This window comes from Oreochromis aureus, linkage group 9, assembly GCF_013358895.1.
Source record: "Oreochromis aureus strain Israel breed Guangdong linkage group 9, ZZ_aureus, whole genome shotgun sequence".
Taxonomy (NCBI): Eukaryota; Metazoa; Chordata; class Actinopteri; order Cichliformes; family Cichlidae; genus Oreochromis; species Oreochromis aureus.
Genome location: NC_052950.1, coordinates 14,994,691 through 15,009,649, shown reverse-complemented (window position 1 = coordinate 15,009,649; position 14,959 = coordinate 14,994,691). Strand labels below are relative to the sequence as shown.

General features: G+C 39.6%; 1 protein-coding gene across 1 annotated transcript in view; it reads right to left on the bottom strand.

The window, feature by feature from the left end:
• cntnap2a (contactin associated protein 2a) overlaps positions 1–14,959 on the bottom strand; it is a 359,863-nt gene that overhangs the window by 173,178 nt on the left and 171,726 nt on the right. The window contains exon 4 of the mRNA XM_039617641.1: positions 4,606–4,753. Coding sequence (XP_039473575.1) covers positions 4,606–4,753 — 148 coding nt within the window. The remainder of the gene's footprint in view (positions 1–4,605; positions 4,754–14,959) is intronic.

Sequence of the window (14,959 nt, the reverse complement as noted above, 5' to 3'; positions counted from 1 at the left end):
ACCATAAACCAAACTAGGAACCGCAAGCCTCACTTTGATAGTATAAAATGTTTCTTGGTCTAATGTATCCATACGAGAAAACTTGTCTCAGGTTTTGTTGGGAGGAGCCAGAGACTATAGTTTCTATTGGCACTCTGGACTATGTGAGATTTTCTCTCCTGGTAACCACAAACTGACTTCCCTTTCATAACACTGAAAACTAATTCACATTTTAAATCACATATCTGTGTTGGTTTGAATACTATACTTGAGATGTAACTTTCTCCTTTCGTCAAATAAAGATAATTGTTTCAGACTGTTTATCTGTCATGAAAGCAAGTTTTATTTGCAGCACCATGCATGCAGTTCCCATGCTTACTCTAATGTAATATTGAGCCTGAGAGCCAGAATGATGCTGTTTAAGCTGTTTATATGTTTGCACTGATGCTTACTCTAGAATTAGATACTATTCAGAAGAAAATCTCCATAAGTACATTTCTTAGCCTTGACAGATTATGATGGCGATACATCATACTGACAACAGATTTGGGCTTTTGGCATTAAAAAAAAAGCCACGGGTTGAAGTCAGCTGTGAAAGAGATTGCATTTGTATGGAAAATTAAATTTGTACTCTCTGTTTCTGTCTGATTCCCCTTTCTCTCACATACTGGTTCTACTATTTACTGACTCATCTATGAAGTAATTGATTTGCTGTTGATCCTATGTTAATCAAAATGGAAATGAGCATGTAAATTCCACAGCACGGTGAATCATGACTCCTTTACAGCTTGCACCTCTGGCACAGCCACATCCACACACATGCATACAGATACTGCCTTTCATTGGATAGTCCTAGATGAGTCATAATATGGCATTGCATTTAATTATCATACATTTTCAGAACCCAGAATTATCATCTACAACCAACATATTTGGTGATTATGCTGGAAACATAACATCTATATTTATCTGCCTCTTTTTCCTCCCACTACTTCTCTTTTGTGCTTTCTGTTTTCATCCTCTTTTCTCTGCCATTGCCCAACACTGTACTTCTCCCTTCTTTCATCTTCCGGCTGGGAAGCGGGAAAAACATTTACAAGAAGCTGATTCTAGGGGAACTGCAGAGTCAGGGAGTGAAGGATGGCTAGATGAACAGACAAATGTATGAGTTCTCATTTTCTGACTGAATGCTGAAGAAGGAAGCAGTGACAGCATAATCATGAGGAACCACTGCAGGCTTCAAAACAAAGATGACAGACAACTCTGAAAGATGATGCACCTGACCAGAGGGAGTGTGTGTGTGTGTGTGTAGTTGTAGCTGTGTTTCTCTCTTTCTGTGTTTCTGCTGATACTTGAGTTGTAAGCATGTGTTTTCCTTATTTTGCATTTATTATACATCTCAAAACAGATGTCACTGACTGGTGGACAACATTCATATCTGTCAGAAACACAAACTCTCTGAGCTTATTTGGGCCTTGAGACAAGCAAGTTTCTGTTTTTGTTTTGTTTTTTATTTTTGTTTTCCTTCCTCGTCTTCTTTTTTATTTTAGTGCTATTTAGTGAAAGCGTCAATCAGATTAGAAATAAAAATAAGACTGTAACGTCTATATGTGACCAAGAAAAACTGGTGGTTTGGAAGTGATCCCATTGATTTTTTTGTCCTGTGTGGGATCAATTGCAAGTAGTTGCTGTGAACAACTGGTCCTCAGAGGTTTACCATGCAGCACCCGTCTTTGAGTGACCGCTTTTGGTCTGAAGGCATCTGGTGGGAGGAGACCTTCCTTGGCCCAACTCGGCTGGAGTGAGCACCTTAACTCTCAAACAGATTGGCAAAGGTTTGAAATTAATTGCCATCTTATTTATAAATGCATAGAGATTGTGTTGATGTGTGCAATTGTCTGCTTCACCAAACAATGATGCAAACACACAAACCTGAGTCAATCAGGTTCAGCCAGGCAATTTACTACAAATTGCACCAAATTTAACACAGAAAACATGTCTTAATTTATGCCGGCTACGTAGTTGGCACTATAAGTGTTTATTTATTTGAAATGAGAGGAGGAAATGTTATAAGAACTCTCTTCTGGATAAATCCTGCACTCAGTCTCAGTCCTCAGGTCCAATTTCTAATAGAAGAGTTCACCCTTATTCCATAAATATATAAACATATTTTTAAGCCTCCCCTCGTGTATTTGAGCTGCCATGCTGTTTTCAGAGAGAAACATGTGCACTACCTTTTAAAAAAGCTAATGCACTATGTATTATTTTGTTACTTGCTTCCTCATTTTTGAGCCTCAAAAGTATGCTGCTTATGGTTGTAAGGTGGTTGCTAATGAAATGAAATAACTATGTTTGTGTTCATTTATACATTTATAAATTATAAATTTGCCCTGTCTGGTTCAGGCTATGGCTCAGAGAGCCGTACCTGATGTCTGGATTCTGTCCTGCACTTCAACGCTGTTCAGTTGAAAAATGACTCCAGACTGTCTTGTTAGTGCTTTATGTGTTATTATGTTAGTGCTGAAAGACAGCAACTAACTGTAAGTGATCTCACACCTGGTCTTTAACTTCAAAATTTCAAGGGTAGAGAAATTGGAGACACTCATTGTCATGTTTAAGAAACCAGTTTGAGATGATTTTAGTTTTGAGATATGCTTTGGAAGCAACCATCAGAAGATGGGTGCACTGTGGTCATAAAGGATGGATATGGTCAGCAATGATACTCAAGTAGGTGATTAAATGATGCTCAGTTGGCACCGAGAGCCCTAAAGTGTGCCACCAACAGCAGCCTGAGCCTTGAAAGAAAGCAGGATGGATCCATGTTTTCATGTTATTTATATTAAATTCTGACCCTGTTATCTGAATGGTCCACCTGTTGGTCTCCTGTTGTCCAGTTTTGGTAAGTCTGTGCAAATTGTAATATCAGTTTCCTATTCTTAGCTCCTATTCGTAGCTCTTTGTGTAGTCCTCTGATGCTGTAGCCATCTGCTTCATGGTTCAACATGTTGTGGGATGCTATTCTGCATACCTTGTCTGTAATGAGTGGTTATTCGAGATACTGCTGCCTTCCTATCAGCTCAAAGCAGTCTGACCATTTGCCTCTGCCCCTCACACAGAGAATTGCCAATGCCAATGTGAAACAGTGAGCTTGGATCAAGCCCAATTTACCAACTTTTTCTGCTGTCTAAAGTAAAGTGGTAACCTCTTTCTCAAAGTGCTTGCGGGTATAGACTGCATAAGGTATGTTTCACATCCTGCTCAAAAACTCCAGAACCACTGGTGCTTGACAGCATGCCCAATGTTATGTAAGTTATTGATTGTTCCTACATTTCTTTTGCTAAATTTGAGAAATATATCTTGCTGAGTGTTACTGGAATACTATGACTTTTTCCAAATTTGGAAAACTACATCCAGATATTGTTCCAATTCTATCATGTTTTAAAGCTAGCTCTTTCACCAGATCTGTTTAAAATACATTATCTAAGCCCCAGCAATTCCATATTAGGATCACTAACACCATTGATGTGTGAGAAAATAGGCAGTCAAATGACAATACCAAGAAAATTAGCTAAGTGCGATTATAAATGTGTGGGGAGAAGTAATGTGTATAAACTTGAAATGAATTGAATGGCTGTGTTACTCATGCTAGGGGTGCCTATGCATGCATGTGTGCGTCTGTATGTGTTAAGTGTATGTGCAGCACATCTCGTGGTCCTTATCATCACTGTCTTGCTTTTCTTTTGACATGGGAAGGAAATGAAACAAGGGAAATATAATCAATGAACCGAGGACTGACTGGAATACAACGCATGCCCTTGCATTTACTCGCACAAACGCACACGCGCACACCTCCTCCCTCACAAACATATCCACGCATAGTGCAATCACATCTCCCAAATGAAAGATGTATGTGTGTCACTTATAACAGTAATTTATGCAGAGCCTTAATTGAAAATTGTTATCAGAATCAATTTGGCAGCCTTTAATAGGATGAGGGCAAAGAGGCTGCAAGAGAGCCAGTTCCCTGGATGATGCATTTGTTAGAAAGCGAGAGACAGTAGATGAGTGTTTGTGTATCTGTACATGTTTGCGAGTTTGCAGCCGTGCTCTGCATATTGCTGCAAATTGATTTTATTTGTGCATGTATGTATCCTGGCAGGCTTTCATGCTGGGTTTGTGTTTAATTCACATGCAGAAATAGCTCCATTGTGCCTTGATTGGAGCTGACAAACCATCATTAGGTTCTCCACATGGATCCACAATTCGAAATGCTAAGTGCTAGGCTGCACATGTTTAAAGCCTGTGAGGCTACTAGAAGTATATTTACTTAGGAGTGGAATCTATCTGGTTTCTTTAAACGGCTGTTGTATCTGAGTGTTGCGATACGGCTGATTCCAGACCGACCAAGTGATTGTAAAGCAATTAATATGCAAATTAATGCCTCCACCTTTGATTATTGTTCTGTCTAATAATGTGTGAAGATTCAAGGTGTTACAGGTGTTAGATTAGCCGTGTGTGTAAGAGAAATATAAAAGAGGCAGAAAGAGGAGACGTTGCAGGTGTTCTCCAAACCTGTGTGTGTGTGTCTTTGTGTGTGCGTGTGTGTGTGTGTTTATCTCCACTCACAGTAGGAGCATCCGTAAACTTCTATTCGCAGACCAATCCGTCCCTCCTCGCTCCAGTCTAACGGGATCAGCCTAAGGAAGCGAGCCACGATTCCCTGCTGGAGCTCATGGCGAACTGCACTCTCTGAGTTGGAGTTCCCAGAGAAAGCCTATGAATATAATCATTCATATACACACAGACATAGAGAGAAACACACACACACAAATTAAATACATCAAAGCCACAAGCCTGAAGACAAACAAGCAGCTTCAGGACTTCAGAACAAGAGTATTTGTTCCACTCACCACATCCTACCCTGAAGGTGCTCACTCACAAAACATACAAAATAATTATGAGTCTACATATCTAATATGCCCACCATAGGACAGTCTAACCGTAGGGGATGTTAGGAGGAAATTGCATATTGTATTAAGCTCTGTATGCATTAAGAAACTCCCTGCTCACATTAATTTATATCTAGACTGATTAATGTGTCCCAACAAGTAATAGAGGCTTGTAACTGATGAGGTTTACAGTTCTTTGCTATATTAGCACTTTGTTCCACACAGCTGGTATACTGTCTAAAAACTCATCTTTTGAAAAAACAAACAAACCAGTGTTCAAATTACAGAAGACCCCACAGAAGCTTGAGGCATCTTGAAAAGCAAATAATGCCTAATTAACATTTCTAACATTGCAGTGATGCCTAATTAAAATGTCTTATTTATCTGCAATTTTAAATGTCTTTGCACAGCCCCAGTGTGGCTCCAGTTCCATGACTGAACATGTGCTGGTTGTTTTGTACACATCATGGCTTGACAGCATGAGCTGCTCTCCAATGTTTTGCTGTAAGCATAATTATTTGATGTCAGATTTCAATGACAGGCTACTGAAGTACATCTCCTGACAGTGCATTTCCCTCCCTTGCTGTTTTGATTTAAATGTGACTGACTGGAGTCTTTACCACCCACTAAAAAAAAATAAATCGTATTTACATGGAAAAGAGAAATGAGACAAGGATGGCATTCACTTCACCAAATACTATAGAATCCCACTGGACGACTAAAAGAGGCACTCGTTAAAATGATCTCCTCTTCTCACTGCATCATTCTTGTTTTCTTTCCTCCTACTTAGTTTCTCTTCCTTCACTTGACCTGATACATGATGGGGAGAACCTCTAACCGCCCACTAATCCACCTCACCACAGTCCCTGAACTATTTTCACTTCTGTGCATTCTCCTCTGCTCTCTGAAATAAACACACAACACAACCCCGTTCCCCCATGCATTACTTTCGACACACACATGCACAGAACAGTTGGCACACACCACTGGGGAGAAGCCTCATTAATAGCCTAGCAGGTAACTAGAAGAGAGCAAGACACTAGACAGCCATGTGTTATTTCAGATAAGACATGGAGTGGGCAGGGCAGAGCATGAGTGTATGGGAAAAAAATAACTTGCACAGACAGTCTGCTTTAAGCTGACTCTTCAGTGACCCAAGAATGTACCCCTGAAGATATGCTATCTGCAAAAGGAGGAAATGGTCAAGAGTTCACACTTAGCTCAGAGCTACAGAACTTCAACTGTAGTGAGGGAGTGGACAGTACTTCTATTGTCAATGAATTCCTCTCAGTTTCATATTTAATCTTTATTTATTCCATAAAGGTTAACTGAAAGCTTTTGTGTCCTGCTTCAGATTCACACAGATCCACATGAGTCATCAGGGAACCCTTCTGTATATTCTGACTGCAGTTTCTATGCACTGCAGGGGTGCAGGTCCTCCACATCTAGGTTAAGTGACTTGCTCAAGAGCAGTTATGCCTTTTGAAAGAGAAGGCTGCAGCGTAGTATTGTATGTATGTCACCAATAAATAAGTAAATAAATAAATAAATAAATAAATAAAAACAGCAAGCACATTAATTGTTATGCTCCTGACATAGCTAGAGTTATGGCTTTTATACCCAAAGTCATAAAATCTCGCAAATGCATTTGTCGTGGTTCTGCAGGAAGTTAAGGACACATCCATCAGTGGCTAGGCAAAAGATCAAGCAGCAGCTCTGACCTTGTGAAAGACAATACTGTTGAACTTGTGCAACAACTGGTAACTGATGATTCAGCAATGCAAACCTTTAAGTTACATTAAATTTGCTTTTTAAAGCAAGTTAACTGGAAACAGCATTTTGTCTCTTCTTTTAAATCATAGCAATTAAGTGGAAGTTGCCAGGTGTAGTTGCTGCTTATATTGGTACTTTTTAAAGTAGCTTCCACACTATTTAAAAAAAGTACTGGGGTACCTACAGATTACATGGACAGTAGCTGCTAGGTGATGAAAACCATTGCCACGAAGCTCCTGTCACCTAGTTTTTGTGCTGATGTTAATACCAGAGCAGGTTTTTGAGTCAGCACAGCACTGGTAACTTTGAACACTTGGGGAGCCTGTTATGACTTCAAACAATGTGTGCTGAGCTCAATTCATAGTTGCATGCCGCATCATCAAAACACTGGAAGTCTGAAATGTCTCCATAACTGAGATATTCCTTTATTCACCTGGGCTAGCGCTACTCTTTGGAGCTGTTTGTGCAATTCTACAATAGCTTTTCCCCCTCTAACCCTTATCTTTTTCTTTTGCTGTTAAATCTTCTCAAGCTTTCTTCTCCTGTGCTCTCTATTGCATGTTTGTCCTTCAGTATTCTGTTTCCAAACTGCCTGTGGTGTTGGCTTATGATATGAAGCACAATGACAGTTATATCTACAATCTGCATAAACACACACAAGCATTCATGCACACATACAGATACAGACTGCCAATGCACCACCTTGCCATTTAGGCAATTATGAAATGTTAAAACCTGATGTCACTGTTAAGATCGCCTCATCGTTGGGTATAAAATAATGAAAGAGGAAAAAATCTTCTGACAATTTTTCTGGCTGCATGCAGATGACTTCAGTTCTTTTTTGTCCAGCTGTCACCTTCCTCTCCTTGCCCTTGTCAAGGTATACCGGAGAAAGAAAAAGAAAAAAGAAAAAGAGAGAGAACAAAACCATTTTTTTCTTCACCCAAAAGCTCCATCCCCCCATCCTCTTTTTTTTTTCTCTATTTCCCTATTGTGTTCATCCCGCTTTCTACACTTATCTGTGCTTGGCTGAATGAACAGCTCAATTCATAGGCATTACTATGCAGAGCGGGGGGCAGAAGGCAGGATAGGGAAGAGAGGAGGAGGATGAAGATGAGGAAAAAGCTGTGGATGCTGAACACCTTGCAAAAGTCTGCCTAGTGAACCATTTAATTCCCTCTACTCCAAAGTCAAATCATTAAGCGGCAAACCAATGAGTAATTGGAAATATATGTGTGTGACTGCATACAGTGTGCCTGTGTGACAGTTTATGTTGAGGTGTGTGCATGTGTGCGTGTTTTATAAGCAACTTTAGAGCTTAGACACTTTGACGTTTTGTTTAATCAAGAACTGAGGTAATTTACGGCAACAAAGGCCACAAAGTGCCTGAAGCAAATTTCAGAGTTTACTCACTAGCTGCTATGTGCATGCGTGCATGGTTGGACATACTTCTGAGGATCTGCATGATTCTGCCTACTATGTACGTCTGTGATGTGTACAGTTCTGTGAGGATGCACATACTATTTTGGAATACTTAAAACAGTGCAAGTTAGTAAAGGAGACTTTGAATACAGAATTGCAGAACTGTCGCATGGTTTCAGCAATCCATGAGATCAGTGGGAGAAAAGCAATGAAAGAAATCTTGACTTGGAAAAGAAAATAATGAGGGAAGCTGAGAACCAGCCAGTCTCTGTGCTGACCATTTGGAGCACAGGGGCTGTCACTCAAGAAAGAACAAGCCAATCACTTTCCTACAGCTGGTCAAAAAAATACCCTTGTGGTCTGCTCTGTCTGACATACACAAACACACATCGCTTGTATACGAGATAGACATCCACGTCGGCATGCTCGTTCCCATAAACAGACCCTGGCAAAATTCTCCACATGCCCATTATCTAACTGCTCAAAAGCTCTCCCTCATTGCTACTCCTCACCCGCTTACTTATTTTCCCTGGCTGCATGTTTTCATTTCCTGAATGAGCATCTGTCCTTTCTGTCTCTTCTCTCTCTTTTTTGTTTCACTGAAAATCAGTCTGTATATGTGCGAGCGTATTTCTGTTTGTGCTGCGTGTCTGCGTTTTGACAGCCAGAGAGAGGCACTTCCAGAGAACAGATCTCTAGATACTGAGAAACAACAAGTGAAAGCTATTTTCTGGCATTTGCTTGTTGCTGCTGGACTCTTTGTTAGACCAGCCCAGAGTCAGGGCTATTGTGTGTTTGTGTGTGCGTGGATCTGTGTGTATGTTCCTTCCAAACAGGCAGGGGAAATCAGTCCGGCCTGGTCTGGTCTTTTGTTTTTATTGACAAGTGTACGAGACAAAACAGAAGGACCATAGAGAAATTTGTGTTTCTGTGAAGCCCTGTGGGTGGCTGTGTCTGTGCCTTTACTGTGCCAAGAAAATAGGACAAATTCTAGTAATGCTTAATTGAAGTCATGAATCTTTAAAATGTTTTAAAGTGGGCTGGGTGTTACATACTACAGCATGTGCCTAACACCTTGAGAGTAGACCGTTACACACACACACACAAATCCTCAATAGGAAATCTCTTCTTACTGTTTCGTGACACTTGCTGACAGAATTAAAATTCTGGGCTACACAGTCAATCAAGTATCCCACTAGGGGTGAGGACCACAACCAACTTCTGCTGCAGGCAGAAGCTAAATGGATTTTTGATCTGAGTCTGCAGCTCCAGATGGGCTCAATGAGCTGAATGAGGAACTTGATCTGTGCTATTTCCTGTAATGGTTTTGTATTTTTTGTATTGTTTTTTGTTGTTGTATTTCAACCATATTTTTGTTCAAGTTTTGTTGTCTTAGTTCTTTCTCTTCAGTGGTGATTTATGCTTAGAAATGTAATGATATTTTCTTAGTTGTACATCCTTGTATATGTTTGTGCTTCAGTTTTGTTTATATAGACTTTCTGACATGTCTGTTTTTGGTGACACATTTCTTGCTTTACAAGTTAGAACAGTGATTTGCACTGAAAATCTGAAAGTTTGATTAAAACTAATGTATGTCCTTCCATTGTTATGTGCACTTCTGTTGATTTCTGTACATCAAAGGCACGATAAGCTGCTTCAGAGACTCTTTATAGTCTTTCATTGGAACAGTTCAGAATTATCTCATTTTGTATCCATATGTGGCAGATAGTCAGTTCAGTCGCCAATTAAATGGCTTTACCTGCTAAAATGGGCACCCAAAGAATTGGTGACAAAGGGAAATTGAATCTTTTCTTTGCTTTGCATACATTATTAAGGAAAAATGAGAAACACTTCTAGTACATTTCATACCAATACTTTTTCCACACACTGCCTTTTGGGTTCATTAATTACTGTACAGTAATAGAAAGAGTGAAAAAAATATAAAGTGCTTATGAAGGAAATTTTTGCAAGAAACCTTTATCAGCACATCTTCCCTTAAATTTACACACATGCAGGAGAAAACACGTATGTCTCCATGTGTTTGGACCTGATGTAAGTGACATCCAATAGTTTTACAGTATCACGTCAGTATCAGTATCAAGAAAAAAATAAAAACTTCATGAGTGGCAACATCAGTGCACTGTTGATATAAAATGGTTTCTACAGTTCTCATTTATCATACAGCATTAAGACAGTTCATACAGTAGGAAAGAGGAATTTTACCTCAGTGCTATTTTTTATACACTGTCCACCCAAGTACCATTTTGAAACTGTTGCCAGACCAATTAAAATTTCATTACAGCCACTTAAGTTGTAAAGAAACTTTAATGACTCACTGGGATCTACCCTTTCTCCATAGTTCCATGCTTTTCAGACCTTCCATATGTAATAATACCAGTGTCACAGATATGCTACACAGTCACAAATATAGGTCGTTTATACCAGTATGGACAAAAGCACTGGGCCACCTAAACATTAAACCTACAGGAGTAGCTCAGCCAAGGAAGCCCATGTCTTGAAGCTCTTGGCACACAGCTTTTGTGCTGATGTTAATGTCAGAGAAGGTTTGCAAGTCTGAGTCAACAGAGCGCTGGCAAATTTAACGTACTACTATCCGTCTCAACACTGAACCAGGTAACTGGGCTCTGCAACTCTGCCACTTTGCAGCTGGAGTGCTGTGCTTCTTTCTAATTTGAAACAATACCTCTTAAAACTTTTTATTTGGGAGGGAAGACATTTCATTAACAGACAAAAAGGATGCAATAGTGGTATCCTATTACACTAGGATCCAGTGAGCTCTTTAGAACAACCATTCTTTCACAAATGTTTATAAAGGCAGACTGCATGGCTAGGTGCTTGATTGTATACACTTGTGGCAATGGAGCTGGCAACACCTGAGTTTAAAAAGAAAGAGCCCATTATTTTTATTATCATATTATTCATGTTGATAATATTCATGGTTACAAACTGTAGGTCTCTTATGGCAGTGTCAGAGTAAGCCAAAGCACTTGTGCAATGACTTCCATGTGTGCAAAAGACCAGCACTTTTTAGAATTGACATAGCATAATCGCACATTCTCTATGTATGTGGAGAGAACTATCATTGACAAATGTCTGAAAATAAAATTTGATGTGCACAGTGCATATTATTGGTGTTTAGGACAATCTTTAGAGTGGTTTAGTGAGACACAAGTACAGGGTGGGCCATTTATATGGATACACCGTAATAACATGGGAATGATTGGTGATATTAAAGTCCTGTTTGTGGCAGAATAAAGTTACGTTGAAACCAAGCACACCATTGTTTTTCTTGTGGCATTACCAATAAGTTTGATGTGTCACGTGGCCCTCTTCCTACTGAAAAAACAAAAGTTGTATCCAAGATGGCCGACTTCTAAATGGCCACCATGGTCACCACCCATCTTGAGGAGTTTACCCCCTCACGTATACTAATGTGCCACAAACAGGACTTTAATATCACCAACCATTCCCATTTTATTACGGTGTATCCTTATAAATGGCCCACCCTGTATATGGCTGTCCAATAAACTGGATTCTGGTCAGACTTAAGGAAGAGATACCAGGGTGCTCATACAGATATAAAGCTGACACGTTGAGATGTCATCAGATTAATGAAGAGTAGTCCATGTCTGAAAAAGGCTTATTTGAATTCATCATCTTCGTTATTCACGCTCAGCAAATTTTAATTTCCACACTCAACTCTTTATTTGGAATGAATTGACATTAAATAGGCTGATGCCCAAGTTCTGTGAAGTTGCTGCAGCCAATCAAGATAAAGACTTAAAAGTTAGAAGACAGACTTTATATCAGGGCCGATTAAAAGAAAAAAAAAGATGAAGTCATAAAAAGTAATCTCCATGACTTCAAGCAGCAGTGTTCCTCTGATTAGTTAAATTTAAACATTTTGGACTTTAATGCTGAACGTGATAATTCATTTAGTGGTCAACAGCAGCTGTTCATCAACAGTCAATGTGAGTGAATGAGTGACTGCATATGCATGGGGATAAACACTGGTCAACAAACAAGTTGGTCTTCTTTTTGTTGAGATGCAGTTTTGACTGTAGACCAGTGTCAGGAATTTGGGTCAGTAAGAGTAAGGCATAAAGAATCAACACAAATCATGAATGCACATATCACTCTGAATGCTAAACCTTTTAATAATCTTACATTAATATCAAATGAGTGTGCCTTATTTCGTATGATGTAAATGAATCTCCCTGGAGTCTTTCCCCGATTCATTTCAACAGCAGACAGCAGTTGCTGTTCGGATGGTAGCAATGGATCATCTCCATCTGTGACTTGACTCATTAGTAACTTGGGAAGTGCTTGCTTGAATTCAGTGAAACATGGAAGAACACATTCATCTTCACCACGTTGCATAGTGGTGTTAGCACCAAATTAATAATCAGTAAGAAAACTGGTACTTAAGAACATTTTGACACAGCAGCTCCTGGAGAAAGCTTACTTTCTGCTATGGTGCAGCTATCATCATGACTACAAGGACAGAGTGTAATTATCCTTAATGGCTCAGTTTGATGGTGCAATGGTTTTGCACTGATGTACAGTATGTACATCTTTGCAGGCCTGTCTACTGCCACTATGGGGCAATGTGTAAAAAAACATACATACAAATGGTTATGTTATCTGCTCTCTCTCCCTGGAGACGAAAGTAGTTATAATGTACCAAATAGTATTTATAATGGATCGAAGTAAAATGGTAAGGAGAAAGTAAAAAGAAGTTTAAGATTCTGAATGACAATATACCAATTAGGCTGTTAATCATGACATCTCTTAGCAGTTGTCGACCATTGAAAGCATTTTAACGGGCGTTAAAATTGGACCATGAGCAATGGAAGAAGGTGGCCTGGTCTGATAAATCACGTTTTCTTTTACATCACATGGATGGTTGGGTTCATGTTCGCTGCTTACCTAGGCAACACCTGGTACCAGAATGCACTATAGGATGAAACCAACCAAGCGGTGTCCTGCCATCCATGGGCAGTTTACGTGACACCTACATAAGCATTGTTACAGACCATGTAAGACCACCCTTTCACTAAAATTGTATTCCCTGGTAGCTGTAGCCTCTTTCAGCAGGATAGTGCCCTCTGCTACAGGGCAAAATCATTTAGGAATGATTTGAGGAGCACAACAATGAGTTTGAGGTGTTGACTTGGCCTCCAAATTCCCCCGATCTCAATCCAAATTGAGCATCTGTGGGATGTACTAGACAAAAAAGTCCCATTTTTGGAGGTGCAAAATCAGGGCTTACAAGACTTAAATAATCTGTTGCTAATATCTTGGTGGCAGATACCATAACACACCTTCAAGGGTCTAGTGAAGTCCTAAATGCCTTGATGGGTCAGAGCTGTTTTGGGAGGAGAAGGGGGACCAGCACAATATTAGCCAGGTGGTCATAATATTATGCCCGATCATGTACTTGGTCTTGAGCAGGGATTCAATGCAGTCAGACCCATGTTAGGTCACAGAAAAAGATGGTGGTCACCTTCATAAAACAGTAGAACAAAGGCCACTTGAAACCATTTCTAGTTGACATGTAGGATATTGTCATTATTCATATGAGTGCTTTGAGGTGATTGTTGTGATTTGGTGCTAAATAAATAAAACAGAATTGAACTGAATTGAATTATTAAGACATTTGAGGCTTTTTGTAACTAGTTCAAGTTAGACTCCATGGTGTAGGGCAGCGGTCCCCAACCCCCGGGCCTCAGACCGGTACCGGTCTGTGAGTCGTTTGGTACCGGGCCGCGAGAGTTGAGGCTCAGGTGTGAAATGTATAGTTTTCAGGGTTTTTATCAGTTTTCAGCGTTATTTTGTTATCGTTTTTATCGTTAACTCGGTTTTCCTGGGTCTTTTTACGTGTGTTATGAGTAAAGCTTCTTTTTTCGGTACCGGTACTACTTTTATTTTGTTGTATTTATCCGCTACACCTTAAAGGCCGGTCCGTGTAAATATTGTCAGGCATAACCCGGTCCGTGGCGCAAAAAAGGTTGGGGACCGCTGGTGTAGGGAGATTAGATTAAGTGCAACATGGATAATGTTGGAAATTGTTTATGAAAAAAAGCATACTTCTAATATTGCATAATGTTTACATACTACTGTATATCATATACACATAACAAAACAGAAAGTAAGAAAATGTAATGTTATTTTAAAGAAATATATTATTTTAAAAAGTCTTTGTGTTTGGCGAGAAGGAAAGGATTATTTGCCTGTGTGTTTTACACACACAAGGACAGAAAAAGATCAAAGATGATTATGTGCCCTCATTTTGATTACTTTGTTATGGAGTGCAATATATTTCTGCACTTTAAAAATGACATTTTTCTTTTCTTTGTTCAGCCTTTCTTTGATCAAAAGGGACATTGAAGGGACATTGAACCACCTACCCCGCTGAGGCATGGCCTTTCTATGGGTTGGAGAGTTTCTGTTACTCATCTCTACAGTGTCTCTGCTGACATTTTTGATCTAAGTTAGGAGGTCCTTTTGCCAACTTTATTCTTAAGAGGACGTTGATGATGATGTTAATATTATGTTGACTCTATGACCATGGATATCCTGTTCTTTCATATGGACTAGTGGAAATCCCCATCCAGCATGACTTCAGCTCTCTATTCTGCTCTGCTTGAGTATGCTTCTGATAAGCGGTAGCATTATGACCTCCAATTTCAAAGGTCACAATAATTATAATAATAATTTGTATCAAAAAGACTTACAAATTGTTGTCCTTGTAGCGCGCACTGAAAACATCTGTTTGGTGTGTAACATCATGCCATCGAGTTCTGCCAGCAATG